At 35.4% G+C, this 23,987-nt stretch overlaps 1 protein-coding gene and 1 long non-coding RNA gene across 2 annotated transcripts in view; one reads left to right on the top strand and one right to left on the bottom strand.

Annotated features, from left to right (window-relative positions):
• Nucleotides 1-5,206: 5,206 nt before the first annotated feature.
• On the top strand, nt 5,207-11,441 carry LOC108740456 (clusterin-associated protein 1). The gene is made up of 7 exons (XM_025976501.1): nt 5,207-5,296; nt 5,426-5,622; nt 7,026-7,211; nt 7,602-7,697; nt 8,653-8,870; nt 10,249-10,556; nt 11,224-11,441. Exons 1-7 carry the CDS (start codon nt 5,275-5,277, stop codon nt 11,439-11,441), a joined length of 1,245 nt encoding a protein of 414 aa, XP_025832286.1. The 5' UTR covers nt 5,207-5,274.
• Nucleotides 11,442-18,612: 7,171 nt separating this feature from the next.
• LOC108741286 overlaps nt 18,613-23,987 on the bottom strand; it is a 33,515-nt gene continuing 28,140 nt past the window's right edge. Inside the window, exon 4 of the long non-coding RNA XR_001938486.1 lies at nt 18,613-18,819. This is a non-coding gene — a long non-coding RNA (uncharacterized LOC108741286). The remainder of the gene's footprint in view (nt 18,820-23,987) is intronic.

Raw genomic sequence — 23,987 nt, 5'->3', positions numbered from 1 at the left:
CAGCCGAACGTATTTAGGTACTTGAAAAAAAATACACATTTTTTCTAATAGTTAAATAGATAATCCGAATAAGCAACATTGAAAGGAATCGAAAAAAAAAAAATACAACGTGTAATTATACAACACGCTACTGAAGTGAAACTTCTTCAAACACACAAACATACCGGGATAGGGGTTAAGGAATTGGTTTAATGGTATTGTTTGTACACTATGCTTCGCACGGGTGCAATGCTGATAGTAAATGTACTATAGAATGTCTTTATATACAACAATCACAGCTTTTNACTGCCCGCCCACCAGCATTACTGGCTGGTGGGAATGAAACACCCAAAAGTTTTTTTTTTTTTCTAGTTTTAGGGAAGTACGAAGATGAGTGGAGGTACGTGTCCAACCAGTACTGACGACCTCATGACGATGATGATATAATTGACATTAAAATTTGCGTATTAATGAAGTTAAAGTACCTAGTAAAATAATAGTTACTTATTAGAAATTATTATGTAACTAATAAGCGTTTGTTAGTACTTCACTTGCTATAATAAAACGTATGTACTGGTGCACCTCAAGCTTTGCGTTAAGAAATGTTTTAACAGAGGTGTACCCTCCTCAAATCCTTAACGTATTATATACCTATAAGTATTTAAATGATAATACTAGTATCATCTAGCAAGGAGCAATTAGAGATAGCTTTAAATGAAGTGGAAGGGGTGTTGACAAAACAGTATTGTATGAAAATAAATAAAAGTAAAACAAAACTACTGGTATGCAAGGGAAGAAAAAGTAGGGAAAGAACAAATATAAATATAGGGGACTGAAAATTATAGGAAGTGGCTGATTTTCAATAAAAATAAGTCACTTCTATGTTCGTGAACGGTCAATTTAGATATTCGAAAAAGATTGTTGAAGTTGTACATCTGGACTCTGGAGCGAGGCGTTGTACGGGTGGAAAAGAAAAGGTTAAAAGCGTTCGAAATGTGGTGCTACAGGCGAATGATGAGGATACCGTGGATAGAGAAGGTTAGAAATGAAGAGGTATCAGAAAGAATAGGAGAACAAAGGACTTTCAATAAGAAATAGGCGAGATAGGTTGAATTCGAATTTGATTTATATGTCTTGAAATGTCTTGTCATGAAAATCTGTTTGTTTGATTTTGAAATCCGGATCATTCGAAATTTCAACGTCCTGGGATAATTCTTGAGCCAGATTCCAGTTTTAATCGAGTCCTAGTTTCCTGATCTATGTTGACCAATATGTTATAGAATAACGTAAATTTTATTCCCCTTCTTACCCAAATTGTATTCCCATGCTTTTCACATTAAATAGAATTGAACAAATATCAAAAGTGTGCAATTACATATTACAGTTTTTTGGTCTATTATATAAATGACATACACGATTAATGTAAATCCTATTTAAGTAGGATAGAATAATATCACATACTAAGGGAAGAAAGTACGACATTTCTTCCCGGGGTGAATTATCAGTCGAACTGAACGCGAAGGTAGTAAACTCCCAGAAGGGGGTGCCGCACTTTTTTTCTTGATGACTGATAAAAGCAGTAAGCAAAGGTGATTTCGAATAAAATAATTCGAAGTGGTCTGTATTCTGTCGAAACTGCCCGACGCGGATCGCGATTTCGATTTTTTGGATCTCATCAGCGCGGCGCAGGCAGCTCCGATAGAACACAGACCAACTTTTACCTGCTGTCTTAACAGTGCGTTTTAGAAAATACTACAAACAGCGCAGTAAACGCCATCTGTAGTACGATGATATATTTTAGGATTATATATGCTCCAACAAGATCCACTTGATATGTACTTGCTGAAAACGAATAGCTGATGAGATACAAAAAGATCGAAATCGCGATCCGCGTCTAGCAGTTTCGACAGAATACAGACCACTTCGAATTATTTTATTCGATTAAGCTAACGTGCCTATCACGTTGAGGTTGGCTACGCCGGGATTCGTTTTCAACAAGTAGATATCCACACAAGTGGACCTTGTTGGAGCATACGTAATCCTAAAATGTTGCATCGTGCTCCAGATGGCGTTTACTGCGCCATTTGTAGTATTTTATAAAGGTGATTTCTTACCCGGAAGGAATCGTTAACCATTTGTTCCTGGAAACCAGGAAAATTATCGTAATTTCGGTAGAAATATGGTAATAAATAATGCATTTAAATATTATAACAGCATTATTAACCCCTGTTTGTACGCGCGCCGCTGGAAATGGAAAAAGATGAACAGAGTTGTAAAAACGTTTATTTATTTTTTATGCACTTTGTTGCACTTCTATTAAAATTGAGATTTATTGTGATATCCTGTTTTATAGCTAATACTGCGGACAAGTTGTTGGTTTCAATATCAATTTATCATGTTCCTAAACAATCATGCGGTGTAGTTTAATACGAAAATTCCCGGAGCTCACGTAACAAACGACAGAAGTAAATCAAACTTAACAGCTGGAAATTTCAGCATAAATGCATCATTTAACAACATGTAAACTGTATTCGTTACAATTTAAATTGGTTTTGCAAACGCGAATGCTAACGGAACTAAGTGAATTGTTTTGCAATTGTCTTGCATGGAAACTAAATCTAGTAGAAATACAATTCGTATAAACGCTAATTCTAAGAGAAGAAAAATCAATATTATTTTTCTATTATAATACATAATGTATGTATTAACCAACTATTAATTGGCTTCTTTGGAATATCTTCACCTAGAAAACCCAATGTTATGGTGAAACAAACTTTACTTTATTGTTTATTACTTTATAATAATGTCTTGTTGTAAGTCGTTATCTGCTAATCTAAGCATACTAATCTTTTGCCCCCGTATATCTATCCCTACAGTTGTACTGTCTTTAATGATGTTGATCGCGTCTTCGATGTATACTAGGGTCAATTGAAAAGTCCCCGGCCTGACACATAGATGGCGGCACCAGAACTAAATCCATATGATTTTCAGTTAGTCCTAACCTTCAAAAGACGCGTCTATAAATTTGACGGCTGTCGGATCATTAGTTTGTGAATTATAGCATTTTTAGTGAAGCAACTTTTGTTATTGTGAAAAAAATGGATAAAAAGGAATTTCGCGTGTTGAAAAATATTGCTTTTTGAAGGGAAAAAATACAGTTGAAGCAAAAACTTGGTTTGATAACGAATTTCCAGACACTGCCCCAGGAAAATCAACCATCAAGGATTGGTATGCTAAGTTTAGACGTGGTGAAATGAGCACCGAAGACGGTGAACGCAGTGGACACCCAAAAGAGGCTGTTACGGACGAAAACATTAAAAAAATCCACAAAATGATTTTGAATGACCGTAAATTGAAATTGAATGAAATAGCAGACACTCTACAGATATCAACGGAACGTATACATCACATCATTCACGAATATTTGGGTATGAGAAAGCTCTGTGCAAAGTGGGTGCCGCGCGAGCTCTCTTTTGACCAAAAACAACGACGAGTTGATGATTCAGAGCAGTGTTTGAATAAGATCACGCGTAATAAACCCGAGTTTTTCCGTCGATATGTGACAATGGATGAAACATGGCTCCATCATTTCACTCCGAAGTCCAATCGACAGTCATCGGAGTGGACTGCACCCGATGAACCCGCTCCAAAGCGTGCAAAAACGCAACAGTCGGCTGGCAAGGTTATGGCGTCTGTATTTTGGGATGCGCGTGGAATAATTTTCATTGACTACCTTGAAAAAGGAAGGACCATCAACAGCGACTATTACATAGCGTTATTGGACCGTTTGAAGGACGAAATCGCCGAGAAACGACCGCATTTGCAGAAAAAGAAAGTCCTGCTTCACCAAGACAATGCACCGTTTCACAAGTCAGTGAAAACGATGGCAAAAATTCATGAATTGGGCTTCGAATTGCTTCCGCATCCACCGTATTCTCCAGATCTGGCCCCCAGCGACTACTTCCTGTTCTCAGATCTCAAAAGAATGCTCGTTGGGAAAAAATTTTCGTCGAATGAAGAGGTGATCGGCGAAACTGAGGCCTATTTTGAAGCAAAGGACAAATCGTACTACAAGAATAGTATCGAAAAGTTGGAGGATTGCTATAATCAGTGTATCACCCTTGAAGGGAATTATGTTGAATAAAAAAAACGAATTTTGCAAAAAAAATGTGTTTTACTATTTTAGGCCGGGGACTTTTCAATTGACCTGTTACATTAAAAAGTAGCGGTGACAGTGTGCATCCCTGTCTAACTACCTTCCTAATATTTACTTCTCTACGTTGCAGCTCCAGCACTATAACTGCCTGTTGGTCTTTATACAAACTAAGTATCACTCTTCTATCTCTGCAACTCATCCCTACATTTTTAAGTATATTTAACATCTTGTCCCATTCAACATTGTCAAAAGCTTTTTCTAAATATACAAATCCTATGTACGCACTCTTTCCTTTTTTTATCGTTTTCTCTATTGCTACCCTTAATGCTAGAATGGCCTCCCGGGTTCCTCTATTTCTTCTAAACCCAAATTGATCTTCCGCTAATAGTTCTTCCGCCCTTTTTTCCATCCTCCTCTGTACAATTCTAGTTAAGATTTTTGACGCGTGGGATGTTAAGCCAATTGAAACATGAAACTGAAAAATTTGGTAGCAGAGTCATCTTAAGCCAAGGATATCTGGCGACAGTTTATGAGAAATTTTAGGTAATAAATAGGGATAAACAACATTCAAGTTACAATTGTTATTTTTATGTGTTTGAAGAATTACAAACGGAAGCATACTAAAAATTGTGGGTTCTTTCCGACTATTTCTTTATAAAATCATAAACGACATCCTCATCAATCCTTTACCTTCAAACTTATACAATAAGAGCTGTTTTATTTTAAAAATACGTTAGTGATTTTATATTATTAAAACGGTAATGGAACTCATGATCTTCTTTTCAAATAAAGATGAAGATTAAGTTCTGAAACAAAAATTGGATGTTGACTTTTTAATTGTTTCCATTACAATGTTCCATTCTTTTGATATTGTGTCGGGTCCAAATACCTTAAAAACTAAGCTGGAAGGTATCCTTATGGGTCCTGTATTAAAATTATACTTCCAATAACGCCGCGTGCAATGAAAGTTGCATACGCAGAGGTCCACTTGGATGAACTTTATTCCACCCATTTTACCTTATCATTAAGAAGGGGTTGCTAAGCTATAAGAATGACAACAAATGATGACAATATTAACTAATTTATTAATTCAACTGAGTTCGACAAATAATACACACAAATAGTCATTGAAATAAATAATGTCTTATCGAGATATTAGAAGTAAGTTCACTTTTTTGTAGTTATAGTTTATTGTTGGGGTATCTAACGGATTTCATTTAAAAATGTGTGCGAATGAAGATACTGGTAGATGCAGTAGCAATCAAAACACGTAACGTACTATAATTTTAGACTTTTACGAGATGCTAAGGGCTTTGGGGTATCCCAACGTTTTATCAATGGAGAGTTTTCGTCATCCCAATTTTCCGCAAGTTGCTGACCTTGCTGTTTGGTTGGCTAAAAGATTCGATCCGGAAATTGAATTGCCTTTTGATATTGAAAACGAAGAAGGAAGGGTAACACTAATAAAAAATGTGGCAAACTTTATGGTAAGAGATGAGTACCTACTGAGGCTTAACTCATTCAAACTTTTAAAATCATTGTCGGAGACATTAGACTGAATGAAAGTCAAATGTTGGAGAAATACTGCTCTGCCAGTGCCAGCTTAAGATTATTTGGACACAACATGAGCGAAAAACTGTTTAAAAAATGAAAATTGTATGTAAATGCTCAATAAATGCTTTCGGAACAGGGCAGTAGTGAATGAAATGCTTTTGAAATAAATAAACGACTTCGCGATTTATACAAAACGTTGATAGATATCATAACTATAATATTTTTCAAAAAACGGTTAGGAAGTTTAATTTATTATTAGGCCACTTAATGATTAGTTTTTAATGAGCCTTGAAACAATATAGGACCAAAGCAGTGGATTAGTGTTTGAACCTCTTTTACTTGAAAAATAATAATTGCATTTAATTCTTACCTGACCTGTTTGCAAAGCATTTAATAAACATTTAATTACTATGTGACCTAGTTTCATTCTATAAACACTTTTAAGCTCATGTTCTGTTCACTTAATCATAAGCTAGCAGAACAGTAGCTTTTGAGAAAAACTCCTAAAACGTTTAATTTTTCATTAGAGCACTTAATTAGTATTTAATGAGCCTTTAATGAGTACATGACCAAAGTTTTGGTTTTTCGTGTTTGAGCCTGTTTTTACTCCCATTTTGCCAACGTGTTGTCCAAGTCGCGAACTCGTTTATTAACTGTAAAATTAATAAGAGCATTTAATTTGTAACTAAACGCCTTGAAAGGATCTAATATGCATTTAATCCACTGTCTGACCAAGAAGTCTAATTCGATTCAATAAACAATTTTTCGTTCATGTTCTGTTCACTTAATCGTAAGCTAACAGAACCGTGGCTTTTCAAAAAATGCCCAAAGCATTTAATTTATCATAAGGGCATTTAATTAGTCTTTAATGAGCATTTAATGACTATATTACCAATGCAGTGGTTTTTCGTGTTTAAGTCTATTCTTGTTCCCATTTTTGCTAACGTGTTGTCCAAGTCGCGAACTTGTTTATTAACTGTAAAATTAATAGTACCATTTAATTTGCAGCTGATTTTAAAAGCATTTAATGAGGATTTAATTACTGTATGACCAAGAAGGATAGTTTCATTGTATAATTACTTTTTCGCTGATGTTCTATTCAATTAACTTTAAGCTAATAGAACAGTAATTTAAAAAAAATGCCCGAAGCATTTAATTTCTCATTAGAACACTTAATTAGCATTCGATTAGCATTTAAAGGGTCCTTGTGTCTTTTTTCTATTCTACTGACTTTGTTTTTCGACTCTTCCTACTTAATTACTCGTTTTTCCGTCAAGTTAGTAATCGATTCCACTTATTTCATTCTGTACATAACAAACGATGCATTGTTGTGAAGGTTACAAAGGCGAACATTAAGTTAAACACGAAGAGACTTTACCAAGCTGATGGCTATGCCGTCAAAGAATTATTGAAGGTGGCGAGCCTTTTGTACGAGGCATTACAAGTAACCACTTTAGACGGGAAGGATGGCGGCACAGAACGAAGTTCGATATCGTTCAAGGACTTTGACATTTCCGACAGAGTATGTTCAGTTTCTTTATTGATATTGAATATCCTTCATTTTTTACCCCTAAAATGATATATTACCTAAACTTGTTTAGAGGCTGGGTACGCCTCACGGTAGGAAAAACAAAATAAAAATTTTCAGTATTCACTTTGACACAAGCAAAGGTTTATTTTTTGGAGATATAAGTACATGTTAAACTGCATATTTCCGTTATATGCTAATATGATGTTTCGAAAATTTTATGATTGCATATCAAGTCTTGTCTGGTTCATGAGATACCTCTAGAAAGACTGACTTTTTACTTAAAAATTGAAAAACTATTTTCTTAAATGTATTAAAAAAGATCCCCTTATGAACAATGTATGACTTAGGCTGTTTAGTGTTTTACATGAGATTCCATTTTAGGCTCATGAAGTGAAACAAGCGAGACAACTAGCAAGTGAAATAACTGCTAGTGCTGCAAATCTTTTCGATCTTCTTGGAAAGGAAAGTGATTTAAGGGTGAGGATATGATTTATTTCAACTAGTACGGGTACTAACAGATCTTTAAATAAAAACATAATTTCACTATAAATACAAAGAATAAAAACGGTTTGATAACAGGGATAAATAGTTAATGTTCTATATTAGAATACAATCCCTTATTAAATCCCAATCGCTGATCCACTTTTCTCAGAAAAATATGTATTCATGACGATTCCTTAATGATACGAAATGTCTATTGTTACTTCTGGATATTTTTGATTATAAATTTCATAAACTCCTTAAAATCTTTCATTCGTAAATTAACTTCTAAGAGCTCTATCCCTACATATTACTCCCTAATCCATGATTCAGTCATATTCGGGAACTTCAACTTCAGCACTACAAGGTCTTCAGTCCATTGTCTCGTTGAACCGCCTCTAGGTTGAATACGTTTCCACTCCTTCCAATCCTGAGTCAATTTTCGCATATCCCGAATACCAGAAATTCCTCATCTCTTATTTTGCGAACAGTGATCTATTCTAAATCATCATTCAATATGTTTTTAATTACCCCTTCATGCCTCAATTCAAAAATTTCAAAAACTTTCTTTCTGTTTTCGCATCCGTCTGGAGCCATGCTCAAAGCATACACTTTCACTAGTCTTTTGAAAACGGTCTGGTCCTGCGTTATTCTTTGTCCTACATTTCTGCCCTTTTTACATCCTAAATTACAAATTGATATTGTCATCCAATTTGTAAGTTCAGATTACTTTATTTCGCTATATTTTATGAATCTACTTTAGAAGGGAAATTTAGAATGTTATTTCCTTTGTGTATTTTCCGAAAACAGAAGTGAAATTGACACCGACCGCCCTATTAACGGGCTTTTGCTTCTGGATAGGGTGACAACGCGATACTCGCAACGACAGAAAACGGTTTCCATAATCGCAAGTCTTTATAACTGACAAATTGAAAGATTCGAGTGTTTACAGATAGCACGTCAAATTAGTATGAATCGCCAGTACGAACCTAGCGAGGTGGAAAACAGCATAACAAAAGCAATCGAAGCCGTTTCAGCAGAAATCGACGAAACCCAACGGCAAATTAATAACATCTCCACAACCGAAGCCAACCTAGATTCGAAAATCGAACGCAGAAAAGTAGAAATTGATCGTTACGAAAAGCGATTACAAACTCTCAACAAAGTTAGGTCAGTCAGAAGTATTTGTCTTTTTTATTAACAGCCGAACGTATTTAGGTACTTGAAAAAAAATACACATTTTTTCTAATAGTTAAATAGATAATCCGAATAAGCAACATTGAAAGGAATCGAAAAAAAAAAAATACAACGTGTAATTATACAACACGCTACTGAAGTGAAACTTCTTCAAACACACAAACATACCGGGATAGGGGTTAAGGAATTGGTTTAATGGTATTGTTTGTACACTATGCTTCGCACGGGTGCAATGCTGATAGTAAATGTACTATAGAATGTCTATATATACAACAATCATAGCTTTTTGTCATTAGACAATACAAACCGGCCGGTACCGCCGCAACCGCTATGTCCCTGCATTTTAAGTCTGTAATATCTTCGAAAATATTCCTTTAAATTACATGCTGTAAAGGGCCATATTGATCTATATTAAATGCACAATGTATTTAAAAGTACTTAATTGGATAAGGATTAATGCTGTATTGCTTAAAATCGCTTCGTAAATAAGCCATTATTTCTCGTAAAAAGTAAAGGATAAAAAATGGTTATTGTGGGTTATCCCTAAGAGATAGACATATACCATCCCGGACTTTTTTGTAGACCTTTTTAAGGTGTACAATACTGTAGTATATTATTTTGATCTATCTCGTAGGGTTCAGCCAGCGTTTGCAATGTAAGCGCAAAAAATGTGTTTATTTACGACATCACATTACAAACCTCTAAAATTATCAGTGTTTTTCTACTATATTATGCATGTAATATACATATAAACCTTCCTCTTGAATTACTCTATCTATTAAAAAAAACCGCATTAAAATCCGTTGCGTAGTTTTAAAGATCTGAGCATACATAGGGACAGACAGCGGGGCAAATGCGTTGCATGATTTCGTTACATAGCAACTCCCATGAAACGAACTTACCCTATCGTGCGTAAAGAAGTTTCACTTCAAAAAAAAACAATATCAAAGCAATTAGTTAATCAATGAAACAATTGGAACATAATTTTCCAAGACATTTGTTTTGTGCGCCATCTGATTGATTAGTTTGTTCAATTCCTAATGAATATTTCATCGATATCAAAGCATTGGTCTCAAACTTTTGTTTTTTTGTTTCCAACTGCACCAAAAGTGATTAATCAAATGTCTATCGGAGATCGGTGATCCCTGAAGAAAAGAAAATATGATGCTTAAATGTAGATACTAGAGATTTATGCCAATTTTAATTTTATTATTTATTAATGCCACGCGAAAATTGCTGCAATGACATTCCACGTAATTAAAATGAGCTACCCACTAGACATTTGATTTTAGGTGATCATTAGGAAAAGACCCGACTTAAATTTGGTGTGAAATATGAATTGGTTTTGTAGACCGGCATTCCTGGAAGAGTTCAATGCTCTGGAAACAGAGCTCGAACAATTGTTCGTGCAATATTCATCTAGAATTCGTTGTTTGAATTATTTGGAAAAATTGACAATTGATGCCGAAAGAGTGAAAGCTGCACGACAGGAGTTGGCAGCAACTGAAAAAATGACAGAGAAAATGCCTTTAGACATAATACATTCAAACGATTTACTGGATGTCGACGATGAACTGACAGAACCAGAACCTGAAGAAGAAGAAGACGAGGAACAACAACCAGAAATAAAACACGAAAGGCCAAGGGCCGGAACAGGATGTAAGTAGTTGTTGTTTTTATGAATTTGTAGTGGTTAAAGTTAGCAGTAGGTACTACAGACTTGTTTGAGTACTGAGTACACATTAGAGCATATCCAATATTTAATTAAATATTAATGTGAAAATTCATTTTCAATTTTTTACCCACTATATATAACCTACCTACTATGAGGGAAAATTTGTTGCTGTTGTCGGAAATCGAACCCGGGACCTTTGGCTTTACACGCCAAAGTTTTGACCACTAAACCAATTAAACGCTGCATTACTTATTAAACCGTAGTACAAAATTTAGCAAAGTATGTTAAATTGTGGTAGCAATGCAAATATATTTACCGGAAGGCGCTAGATAATTAATGAGTAATATAAAGTGCAAGATCTTTTAGTAAGAACTGACAGGATATTTACTAAATAGGCACTACGCCTGATAATTAATGATAATAAGAGTGTTAAGTCAGCTGTTTTTGTTTGAATACAATCGTATTCATCAGTTGACAATATTTGAAAGCTCTTTTTAATGAAGAACATAGTAAAGAAAATAGTTTCAGTGAAGTACTACTTCAAACTTTTTGGACTATTTGGTATTTTACAGTTTTGGTGACCTTAATATATCTGCTAACATTTTTAACAATTTATCATTTTTGTTACCATTACTGCGAATATTCTTCTAGTTCGATCCAAAGAACAGAAAAATGAAATTTTGGGAATGATCGATTCGGAAACAGATTCCGACGAGCTTCTTCTCGACGGTGACGATTCCGAATTGCCTGCTAGCGACGACGACACACTCGCCTTTGAATTATCTCCTGTTGAAAGGAGACCGCCACCTCCTTCAGGAAGGAAAACCGGCGTTCCTGTCGTCCATAATAGTAGCGATGATGATTTTTAAAATACATATATGTTTGAAGAAATAACGAGCATCTTTTATTTACTTTGATCCTTGATCTTTCCCGTATAACATTCTTATTCCTGCATTACCGACAACGAACAAGTGTGAAAGGAGTTAAAGAAAATGTTGAAGTCATTCAAAATATAACGAGGCGGTTAATTTTTTTCGTAGATATCAATCGGTGCTTGACAATTCAACCAGTTACAAGTTTTGTCTTAAAATTATACGTATATTGGGTACATTTGTTTAGTTGTTAACGAAAAATTGATTTCCTTTTTGGTTTTTACCCACTTTCCTGGATTTACATGATTTTTTATATTATTTTTCTCGGCGCTATCTTTATGAGCCTAGTGCAGCACCTAAATACTTACTTTATTTACCTAATAAAAAAGTATTTTAAAAATTGTTGCTATTTTTGTCCAATTCCTAGAATAGTGACCCAAATAACTGTAGTTAGAACGTAGCTCCTCATTTTTCTCGTTATTGTAAAGCATCAGGCAAAAATAGTCATAGTTAGTTTAGTTTCTCTCTCACATTTTTATTTTTCGCCTTCACCGCCCTAGGCTTCCTGTCATCCCTACCTTCTCCATCACCTATCCTTCCTTTCCTAAGAGTTGTGGATAATCAAACATTTAGGAGGAATTAAACAACTTAGGACTTGAAACTTTGGAGGCCTAAAGAGACTTACGCAAACAATAATCAGGAAATAGTATTTATCAGAATATAGGCATTCATGGCCGGAATCCACGGTAGAATTATGATTCGGGTTGAAAGGTCACGCTGTAAATCAACTGTTAGGTCCGGCAACTGAAGATGTTACGACAACGTATGGAGATTTAACGTGCGCCTCCTTACCACTGATGATAAATTCACACGTCAAACCAACACAACTGAGCCATGATGGTATGAAAAAGGACTCCCTGGGGTTTCCCCTCCGTCAGACGGATTGGTCCCAGGAAGCCACCGATGCGGTGCCTGAGGGTTAACAAGGCAAGTTCGGGCCTATCTAACCCTTAACCGTTCAATGTAGGGACTACACAAACCGGGCGATCCAATGAACAGCCCCCTAACCCAGCATGCGGGCTTGTTCCATCTGCCACCTCGAGTCCAACACCAATTGGCGGGGCAGGAATCGAAGCTAGACTCCTGTGGGCTCCCCGTCTCCCGAGTACCGGTATAGACTCTCCGGTCACCTTCAGCTACTCCGGAGCACCCCTCGCTGGGTGACATCCGTTTTGCTGAACTCTCGCTATCACCNTGTTTGAAGAAATAACGAGCATCTTTTATTTACTTTGATCCTTGATCTTTCCCGTATAACATTCTTATTCCTGCATTACCGACAACGAACAAGTGTGAAAGGAGTTAAAGAAAATGTTGAAGTCATTCAAAATATAACGAGGCGGTTAATTTTTTTCGTAGATATCAATCGGTGCTTGACAATTCAACCAGTTACAAGTTTTGTCTTAAAATTATACGTATATTGGGTACATTTGTTTAGTTGTTAACGAAAAATTGATTTCCTTTTTGGTTTTTACCCACTTTCCTGGATTTACATGATTTTTTATATTATTTTTCTCGGCGCTATCTTTATGAGCCTAGTGCAGCACCTAAATACTTACTTTATTTACCTAATAAAAAAGTATTTTAAAAATTGTTGCTATTTTTGTCCAATTCCTAGAATAGTGACCCAAATAACTGTAGTTAGAACGTAGCTCCTCATTTTTCTCGTTATTGTAAAGCATCAGGCAAAAATAGTCATAGTTAGTTTAGTTTCTCTCTCACATTTTTATTTTTCGCCTTCACCGCCCTAGGCTTCCTGTCATCCCTACCTTCTCCATCACCTATCCTTCCTTTCCTAAGAGTTGTGGATAATCAAACATTTAGGAGGAATTAAACAACTTAGGACTTGAAACTTTGGAGGCCTAAAGAGACTTACGCAAACAATAATCAGGAAATAGTATTTATCAGAATATAGGCATTCATGGCCGGAATCCACGGTAGAATTATGATTCGGGTTGAAAGGTCACGCTGTAAATCAACTGTTAGGTCCGGCAACTGAAGATGTTACGACAACGTATGGAGATTTAACGTGCGCCTCCTTACCACTGATGATAAATTCACACGTCAAACCAACACAACTGAGCCATGATGGTATGAAAAAGGACTCCCTGGGGTTTCCCCTCCGTCAGACGGATTGGTCCCAGGAAGCCACCGATGCGGTGCCTGAGGGTTAACAAGGCAAGTTCGGGCCTATCTAACCCTTAACCGTTCAATGTAGGGACTACACAAACCGGGCGATCCAATGAACAGCCCCCTAACCCAGCATGCGGGCTTGTTCCATCTGCCACCTCGAGTCCAACACCAATTGGCGGGGCAGGAATCGAAGCTAGACTCCTGTGGGCTCCCCGTCTCCCGAGTACCGGTATAGACTCTCCGGTCACCTTCAGCTACTCCGGAGCACCCCTCGCTGGGTGACATCCGTTTTGCTGAACTCTCGCTATCACCGGACATCCTTCAGCCTTCCTGACTCAGCCCCAGCTACTACGCTTCTCGCATCTACTCTGCTTTCGCCATACAGTGTGCAGCCCCCCTAAAGGGTCAGGCTGCACACCCGGTCCACATAATGCCACCGGCATTTCACTATGCTTCACGTCGTAACCCCCCTAATGGGTCAGGTTACCCTCAACTCTGTGACCCCGCCTGGTGCACACCCCTTGCCAGGACACTTACTTCGCCTCAGACATGGGGTAGGGAAGACGTCTACCCAGAGGACCTCTGACTTTTCGGCGCCTGTTGAGGTTCCCATGCGATTGCCACTAATGGTGTTGGTGGCCGCACCGAGAGAGCCTCTCTTTCGACTCGGCAGGCTTTACGGAGGGAGAGGCGACCCCGTGTTAGCCTACCTCGTCTGTGCTGGGCTTGCGTCGCGTTCGACCGCCAACTGCCGCGTACTTTCCCCTCGGGGCTTCCGCGGCGCTCTATGGCACACCAGACGGGTGCTTCCGGACCTTCGCCCGTGTCCATCGGCTGCTTCCGGACCTTCGCCCGTGTCCACTGGCTGCTTCCCACAATCACTTTGCTTCCAGGTGCCCGAGGGTCCTTTAGCTTCGCCATAACATGTGTATGAGTACTGAGCCCCCCTACCGCGACAAGGTGAGAACCCTGGGGGGGAACTGAAGATGTTAGCCACACTTGTCGATGAAACTGTAGCGACCACGAGCATGATTGTGTGCGATCGGGCATACGTGTGTGTGAGCGGCTTATCGATTCGCCGACTAGCCGCGGGTGCTTTTCTTCATGTGCGCCGTATTTGTAAATGTGTGTCGTACCTGCGTTCCGGGAAAGCAATTAAACCGTTCAAAGAAAACGAGACTTCTCTGGACGGCTGGAGAACGTTCCCGAAAGGAGGCAAGGGAGTATAAAAAGGAAGAGACGATCGCCGAAGTAGAGAAGAAATAAATTGACCATTGCAGGGTGAATCAAGAGATAAATTGACAGTAATAGAAGTGAAATAAAATTTAATTTGTTAGACCCACGATCATTACAAAACGCTTTGATCGTAATTCTGTCACAAATATATTTAAACTTTAAATTAAGAACACAAGAATATTTCGGGTTACTATTTTAGGAAGCAGCAATATCTTTCGGTTCGTAATAATTAAAGTTGGTCTGATTGCTTATAATTAAATCTTTCGCAAACACCCCAGCGCTGCCTAAGTACCCTTTATTTAATTCTAATTTGCTAAATAGCCATTTAGCGAGTTGAAGGACTTCTAGGAGTTCGTAAGAACCACTGAAAAACACTGATCTATGTACTTCATATGAAATTAAAAAAGTGACTTTTAAGAAAGTTTTTATTCACAAAATGACAATAAATAACAATAACATATTATAAACTTATTTACAAAAAAAAAACAGTAATTATTAATTCTCCTAGCAGTACACTTATATTGACGATATTTTTATAAATTCAAAACTAATAATCAATTATTTTGTGTGTAGCATTATGCCATTTATACTCCAGTTGGAGTGTTTTTCTATAAAAATTTTCTATACATGTATCATTGAAATGAAAAATCATTTTTAAATAATTTAACAAATGTGCTAATAGTTAATTCAGGTATGTATTTAATTTTAGGAGTCTATGTATAAATATTTTTGAATAAGTCAGAATGTTTTTAATGTCAGTCAAACAGTTTTTCACGGTCCATTCCTTAATTCATAATCGGTCAAGTCGAACAGTCTTTAGTTATTAGTTTGTTGTTGTTTTGTTTTAGTTTTCTCGTTAAATATTTTGGTAATAATATACGTAGGTCCGTCAAAGTCTTCTTTAGTAGATATTAGTTTAAAAAAAGTCGGAGTCCATCAGTGATTTGTATGTAACGTACTCACTTTTGTCTATTCAGTAACGGTAAACAGTTTTAAATTGTATTGATGATTTTTGTTTTATATTTTGTACATGTTTCCTTTTTGGTTTTCTGTATACAATAAAAATTGTTTATATAAAAGTATTTGGAAACGTGTCATAGACTCATTTAACTTGGGTTAGTTATTTAGTTGTACGTCTTTTTCTATCAATTATACGTTCTTAGTCTCGGTAGTTAGGTCAAAAGTCTTTATTTCATATTTGTTAATTCTGTAGTCCGTCCATATAAAAGTCAATTAAAAAAGTCGAAAACAGTTGGTAGAAATAAAAAGGTCGATATAGTGAAAAATAGAATGTCCACGTTTTCGGAAATGTGTCTCAGTTTGTGTCATTGTATGATTCAACATAATTTGTCCAAAACAAAGTTAGTTTTCTTGTCATTACTACCTACATAGTCATTTTTTTTTATTTTCTATTAAATAAATCCAAAAACAAACATGAATACTAAAAGAAATAAGTTACGGGAATTTTTATGCAGTAAACGGCATGTATGTAACACAGGAGAGCAACAAACTAATTATCGAACTAAAAAACATGCCGTCTGTCAATTAGTAACCTTACTCACATGATGCCTATTCTTTACAATTATTAAATATACAAACAATGTCACGTCATGTCTAGCAGTCAAAGTCTAAAATAATCATTTACGAAAAGGGATTAATGTTTTGATGATTTGATATCGAAAATTGAATAGGGCCTATCAAAATATGAGGGAGGTATGACAATAACTAACAACATTTGATTTCTTTTATAAAAGTGAGAATCATGAAATTATTTTCCCGGCAGTTTCAATGTTTTATGTGGAATATAATAGTAATAAGTTATTTTATCTGAAATTGTAAATTTATTGGACCGTAATCAATTAATTCTATTCCACGTAATCGTCCGTAAGTCGAACTGTTCTTTTTTGTTGGTCTAGTTACGTTATTTTATGTCATCGTGTTATGTCACGTAGGTATGTCAAAAAAAAATAAGCGTTCATTTGTTTCTTTAACATTTTACTGTCTCGTCAGTACAATACAGATAGTAAAAGGTAGGACAACAGTGGAATTAAGACAGGAAAATTAAGGTGACCTATGGATACTATGAAAAATGGAAAGGAACAAGAAAGGAAAACAGAATTTCAACTAGTTGAGTAAAAATGTCTTGTCAGTCAGTTTTTGCCAATTGCCGATTTCTGGGTTGTTGTTAAATAAGTAGGTACCTATACATATACCTATACCGTCAGTGTAGAGGAAGTTTGCCTGTCATTATCCCATGTCAGGAAAAACAAGTCTGATATTCATCTGTTTGTCGTAAAAGTCTCTAGTCTTGTTTAAAATTTGAAAATCTTCGGAATCATAGAATGTGTGTCATCTTTTAAGTATATTGTTCCAGTTACGTTATGTCTAAATTATAGGCTTTAGAAATCCTTTTTGTCGTCCTTCTCTGTCAGTCATGATATAGTCCTGTCGTTAGGTCCGTTAGGATGTAAGTAAGTAATTGTCTGTCCAAATATTATTCTATTGGTCATGAAGTAAACCTGTACTGTAGGCGTAAGTATTAGGTCAGTTTTTAGTTAATTCTGTTACCTTTCGTTTAGTCCAGGTTTTTAAATGTTACTGTCATCAAAGAGATCATGTCGATGATAATATAGTGATTCAAATATGGTCAGAAAGTCCATCCGGTTAATTCTGTCAGTATATGTTCTTAATGTAGTCTCTGTTATTGTGACTGTAGTTTAATGATGATAAATAAGTAAGTTCCCATATATTGAGCTTTGAGCTTTTAACACTTGCTCCTTCCTGTGCCCATTTTTAATTAAACGTTATCGTAAACACCATAGCCTTTTTCCCAAAGATGCTATACTTTTGAGTTAAGTACAAAACACTAAATGTCGTTTAAATATTAGTTCCTTTCTTTCGACGGACGTTGCGATCGAAATTTTTGTCAAATAAATAGATGAAAATAGTATTAAAAAGGAACTGTAGATAAATATTTAGTTACTTTCATTAACAGCTCGTTGTTTTGGGAAGACGGTTGGTGATCTAGAAAAGAAACAAAGCCGTTGAACATATTTTCTATGTAATGGCTGTAACAGTAGGTAAAGTTCGTTCACTTAGAGAAAGGTACACGATGCTGTGTCAGGACTGCCTTAATGGTTGTAACTGATAGAAGTTATTCACGGCGCCAGAGGCTTACGATTGAGCTTTGATCGGAAACATCTTACGGTAAATAACCGGTTATATTTCGAATACGCTGTCTTTGGAATATGACCGATATTCGTTTGTTCGTATCGCTCATGCTGTACCTTTCTGTAAGCGAATGGACTATATATATATTAAATAATATGACAAATGGTCGGTACCTACAGTAAAATTTTTGAATTATTTTAACAAATCGTACTTTTTAGTTTTCAATTCCTCCGTGTTCATAGCATTAGCTACGATTTCCCATTTCGGTCGTGTTGTCTTTTCCTACTGTAACCTTATTATCCGCAAAAATTAGTAAAAATAAAGGAATAAATCAGCCGCGCTCGCGTAAACGATTGAAATAACGACGGACTCTTAACTTGGGGACATTAAAAAGGTAATTCCTTCAGCAACTTTCTTAACGTTAACCAAATAAACCCTTAAATTTGCAAGAGACTTTAACTACTTCCTTTAATTATTTCATATACGTATAGACGAGGTATTCTATGAGGAGCCTATTTTAGGTATACGTAAGTTTTAATTGATCTAGATGAGCAATTAGACTTGCCTTGCACGAACAATCCTGACAAAGATCCGCTTCTATGTCGCCGCACTAAAATTAGATTTAACGTCTTCTGCAGCCAATATGTTTATGGAGTCCTGGCACTACTTTAATTAAGTAATTGTTTATGAGCTAATGCACCGCCTGCTTCAATTAATCCCGCTAATAGCTAGAAGCTGGAGCTCCGCGTCTAAAATGCTAGCTGGTTGATTGTAGATTCTGTAACAAAAGAAATTAAAATTTATTAAGTGTATATATAAAAAGTTAAGTAGTTTATTTATTGTTTTTCAGAAGTTATAACTTTACAGCTTCTTCAACTAATGAAGGCGACGTTGTTCTTAAAGCACACTATTGTTAAGTCGATTAGAAACTTTATTATCTGTATCATAAATCAAATTAAAGACCTACGACATTCTACATGTATTAGAAAAGAGTGCGGAGCGATCTGCCGCACGGCTCACACGTACATCACAAAGAGGAATATCTACACCTATTTTTGGGAAATTTTTGCCCTTATTGGCTGGTTGTTTCTGAATTATCACTCATAATAATCAAAAACTAAAGATTACGAGTCGGTAGTTTGCTTTTATTTAATGAAAATGCAATTAATGAAAGTATAGTATAGTCGAAATAAGAAGGCATAGTCCCCAATAAATAATGCACACTAAAGGCATATCGTTTTTCTCGTTCTTACAAACGGAAGATATCCTGTCTTTACTCTCTAGACACGCCTCCTCCACAGCTGCACCTACGTTTCATAAGAATCACTCGAATAATAGCAAATTTACAGGATCGGCTTAAGGTAGTAGTCGTGTTAGTTAGAACTAAAAAATAACTTAAACGATATATGTAGAGAGATGACTATTCGCACAAATACACCAACTAAATTAAGCCGACCCTGCAAATTTGCCCATTTTATGTAGGTACAAATGACAAGGCAAGCACGTTTTCAACCGTCTCATTTTATTCGATTGATTCTTATGAAATGTAGGTGCAGTGTCCCAGTGCAAACAGTATTTCTAAAATATAAATTGTGAGACTCGTATAATATATATCTCACCAAAAGTGAAGTGTTTCACAATTTAATTAATTAACTACTCGTTTCCAACAAAGAAACCAATTAGCGAAATTGTTTAACTGAGCACTTACAATTTTTGTGTTGTAAAATAATGTCTGAGTAATTAGTTAGAAGAAAATAATATCCTTTTCTGGAGTTTAATTATTAATGATGCTCCACGTTCCTAGCAATTTATCTCTTCAAGAAATAATAGATCAATTTAATTAGCTGCTTCCAAGAATGGAATTAATTAATGGCATCTGTTTAATTAGTCGACGTTTTCTCTTAAAATTACGATATATATAGTAATATCTGAGGATAGCAGTAATCCTATTCAAGATTTCGCGGGTTTCTAATCCCTAAATGAAGTATTATGTTCTGTTATAGGATGAAAACAAAAACTCTATATTCACGTAGTTTTATTTTAGTTGTACTTAAGGTGTCTAATAGTTTCGATTGTGGCCGAAATTCAATCAATTTTCTTTCAAATGAAATAGGTTATTGACTCAACTTCAACTTTGACACTAAAACAATCACAAAATTTTATCTACAATCGGAACGTATTTGGATGTGTTTATAAGTCCTAGTCGGCGGTCAGGGTTTAGGTTCCGGCAATTTCTCTTTTATTTACCTGAATGCCAATGTAAGCAAATAATTTCTACTTTGTCCACATTTATGTGATGGTATTTTTCATTCACTCCGTTTATAATAGGGATAAAACTTCGACGTTCGCGTATTGAAAAAGTAAAGATCAAACATTTATAAATCTGCTTGTCGAATTTTTTTTTCTTACGTTGTACCAGCGATAATGTATAATTTGGTGATGGCTTGGAATATTTTATATAGGATATCTCCCGTTTCTCTGAAAACTCTCCTAAACTAACCAAATTCTTAAAATCTTTTGAACAAAGTGTAGCACCCTTTCAAAAATTTTAAATTGAACTTAATGGAGTTATATTATTTTATTATTTATATTACTGACTGAAGGTATTATTAAAGAAGTGCCATTCAATGTATGTTCGACTCACTCGTCACTATTGTATAGGTACCTAAATAAATACGTACGTAAGGTCAAGTACAAGTGAAAGTAGAACAAGCAAATCAACATTCACAACGTACAGTAAAGTAAAAAGTTCGAAATCTATCAAAACATTTTTTGGCCTACTACTCTCGTGCATGCTGAAAGTAAAATCATTATACCTATTTATGTGTGTATATATATATATATATATATTTACGAAAAGATACATACATAAATATGCACTTACATTCTACTTTCTCCGAGGAGCGTTCAAAAACAAATTGATCGCCAATTTGTATGTACCTATCTATACATACGAGGGTGGATTGATAAGTTTCCGGCCTAACCAAGAGATGACGCCACTAGGCCTACCTTGAGGTGACATTCTATAGTACCATCCTTGGATAGCTTGTAGCTATAGTTTCAGCCCGATCTCCTTGCTAGTGTAGGTTTGACAGCACGCTGAACAAGACGCCTCTGTGGTTTTCGTAAAAATGGAAAAGCAGGAAAATCGTNACAAAATAAAATTCTTTTTACATCGAAAGTTATTCTTGGAGATACCACGGATATAATACCAACACCTACTTACTAAAATTTACTCTCAACAATCTAAAAGCACCATGATTTCAATAACTGATTAGGTATACTTTTACATATAAGGTGTTATTAATTAAAAATCACGTCAGAAAAAAACGCACTTCGAATTTATATGTGGAATTAATTTTTTACAGCTTCTGAACTATATTGTTATCGTGTATTCTAAAGTGGTGTACACAATTATGACAAAAACAGCCTTCCAAAGAAATTTCTCGTTTTACAATCAGACGTTTTCAAGATAATTTTCTGTTAGTCGAGTATTGTAGGTACCATTATCCGTTATTTTTTAATACACAGTGCTAGTCGTTACATACGTCTGAACAAAAGGCTGTTTAATAGATGGACCGTAAACTTTAACTGAGGAAGCGTATGAGCATGAACTGTTATCGGTGTTTATTGCAACGGAAACGGTCATTCAGGTGTTGCTCTGCACAACAGATCAGTTTTAATTGCATTCATGTGGCGTAAATACCTGTTTTGTTGTAGTATTCATACCATGCACATTACATTTCATTACCTACATTATATTGGTTTAAACTGACGTTCACAATTTAAAGTCGATCGAGTAAGTACCTACGATCGTGGAAAAGATTTACTCATGTATGAGTATTGTAACATAGTCAATCACAAGGTTATGATTATATTATTGATGCTTAATAAATATTACTTTAACTGGTTTCTAGCAGAAATTTTTTAATTGCATTGAACTAAATGTTTTTCTACATATTCCTATATACATTAATTTTTTTTTTTTAATTAGGAATTGTAAGAATCATTAATTAGCACTGAAAGATTGCAAACTTATCAATGGTTCTATATTTTTATTACTTTGTATATTCCCAAAATCACTATAAATAAAAGTGCTTGTTCTGATTAACCTACAGGACGGCATGGTCTAGAGGTTGCTTAGCATTCGGGAGGACGCCAGTTCGATTTCGGGTCCATCTGCCTTGGTGCAAGTTTTTTTGTAGTTTCCTTGGATCCCTTAGCCATATTTTGGGGCAGTAATATTCCACGGATAATCTTTAATTCTCTTCTGTCTTCATTTCGTCCGTCTCATCATTCTCACCTTAATCCACCATCCACCCATTTCCACGATTTCTGAAAAAAGGTTGAAGAGTTTTCCGGCATAGTCCGGAGGGACTGCCCGCCCACCAGCATTAGTGGCTGATGGGAATGAAACAACCAAAGTTATTTCTGATTGACTGGCCCACTGACCGACTAAGGACCAACTGACTGATGATCAACGCATAGTAGATTCAAGTGAAATTTTGACAGCATATAGATACTGACTTTTTTGATAAAATTCCATTATAAAAAGATTTGAAAAAATACACAAACTTTCAAAAGAAGTACTCGCTTTAACCTTTTTTGATGCCAAGAACTTTCTTTTACATTTTATAAGTTGATACCATTTATAAACTAATAATTTGAGAATGGCCGCACTGTATAAAGAGGCCATTTCTTTCCCGCGTTTGGGGGTTGTAACACGAGGGTAGATAGAAGTGTCGTAATTATATTTTTACTGCAAAAACTGTTTTGGTTTGTAACAAGCTTTATTGTTTGTTTATATTTAAGTTATTAATAATAGAAATTTAAAGTATTGTTTTGGGAGTGTTTTTGTACTTTTATCATCCTAACCTCAAATATTTAAGTCACGGGAAAGTCTGAAGACATATTATTCTTAGAAAGAAGGAAGATATAAAAACACTTTTGAATCATACTAGTCATTCTCAATTATTTGCTAAACGGTTTAAGAACACATGAGCATAATAATTTGTCCACCTACTGTCTATACGTATGTAATAGTAAATTTTCATTTTGTGCTTGAGATTTCTCTTAGAGCAAATACGAAAGTAAATTGAATTGAAAATGAAAGTAAATATCTTATGATGAACAAATTGATTATTACAAGCGGTGTATATAGGTATCTAATATACCTACATGAAATTTTACTAATTATGCCGGCACTCACTGTAAAAGAGATAATTCCTTTCCGTGNATAAAACCCACTCAAATATTATCTGAGTATTATTTTAAAGGTTAATTTTTCCACACAGAGGCGTCAAAGTTAACTTAGCTTTTCTTTCAATTTTTCAAATATATAAGATCCAACTCTAACCAATTTGAAGATGTTGAATTCAAATATCACATTATTTTTTCTATACCTAATTTTAATATTTCGCGATACATACATAAATATGCACTTACATTCTACTTTCTCCGAGGAGCGTTCAAAAACAAATTGATCGCCAATTTGTATGTACCTATCTATACATATACTATGTAGGCACGTGTAAATTGTGCTCGCGGAGATAGCAATTTACATGACAAAGAGTTGTTACTTACAGTAGGTGGTCAAATTATTGTACTCATATGTTTTTTACCGAGTCAATTTGCTTTAAGGACGTTTTGGGAGGTATGTCAAAATGCTACGAGACAAATAAAAATTTGGAAGAACGTCCCTCAGTCAATTCTAAAACTCCTGTAAAAATTACAAATCGATTCACTAAAGCGTTAAAAAGTTATTGAAATTTTAAAAAATTGTAATTTTACACGTCATTTTATGGAGATTCGTTAACCGAACAGATTAAATTTATTTTTATTAACAGAAAAAAAGCTACCAGAAATTTCAAACTTTTATAATAAGTAACTTGAACTCTGGAGAATCACTTTAGCGTAAGGTTATTCAAATTCACTAAATGGTTATCG

This window comes from Agrilus planipennis, unplaced genomic scaffold (assembly GCF_000699045.2).
Source record: "Agrilus planipennis isolate EAB-ADULT unplaced genomic scaffold, Apla_2.0 scaffold21, whole genome shotgun sequence".
Taxonomy (NCBI): Eukaryota; Metazoa; Arthropoda; class Insecta; order Coleoptera; family Buprestidae; genus Agrilus; species Agrilus planipennis.
Note: the sequence above shows the minus strand (reverse complement) of the source record. Positions and strands in the feature narration are given on the sequence as shown.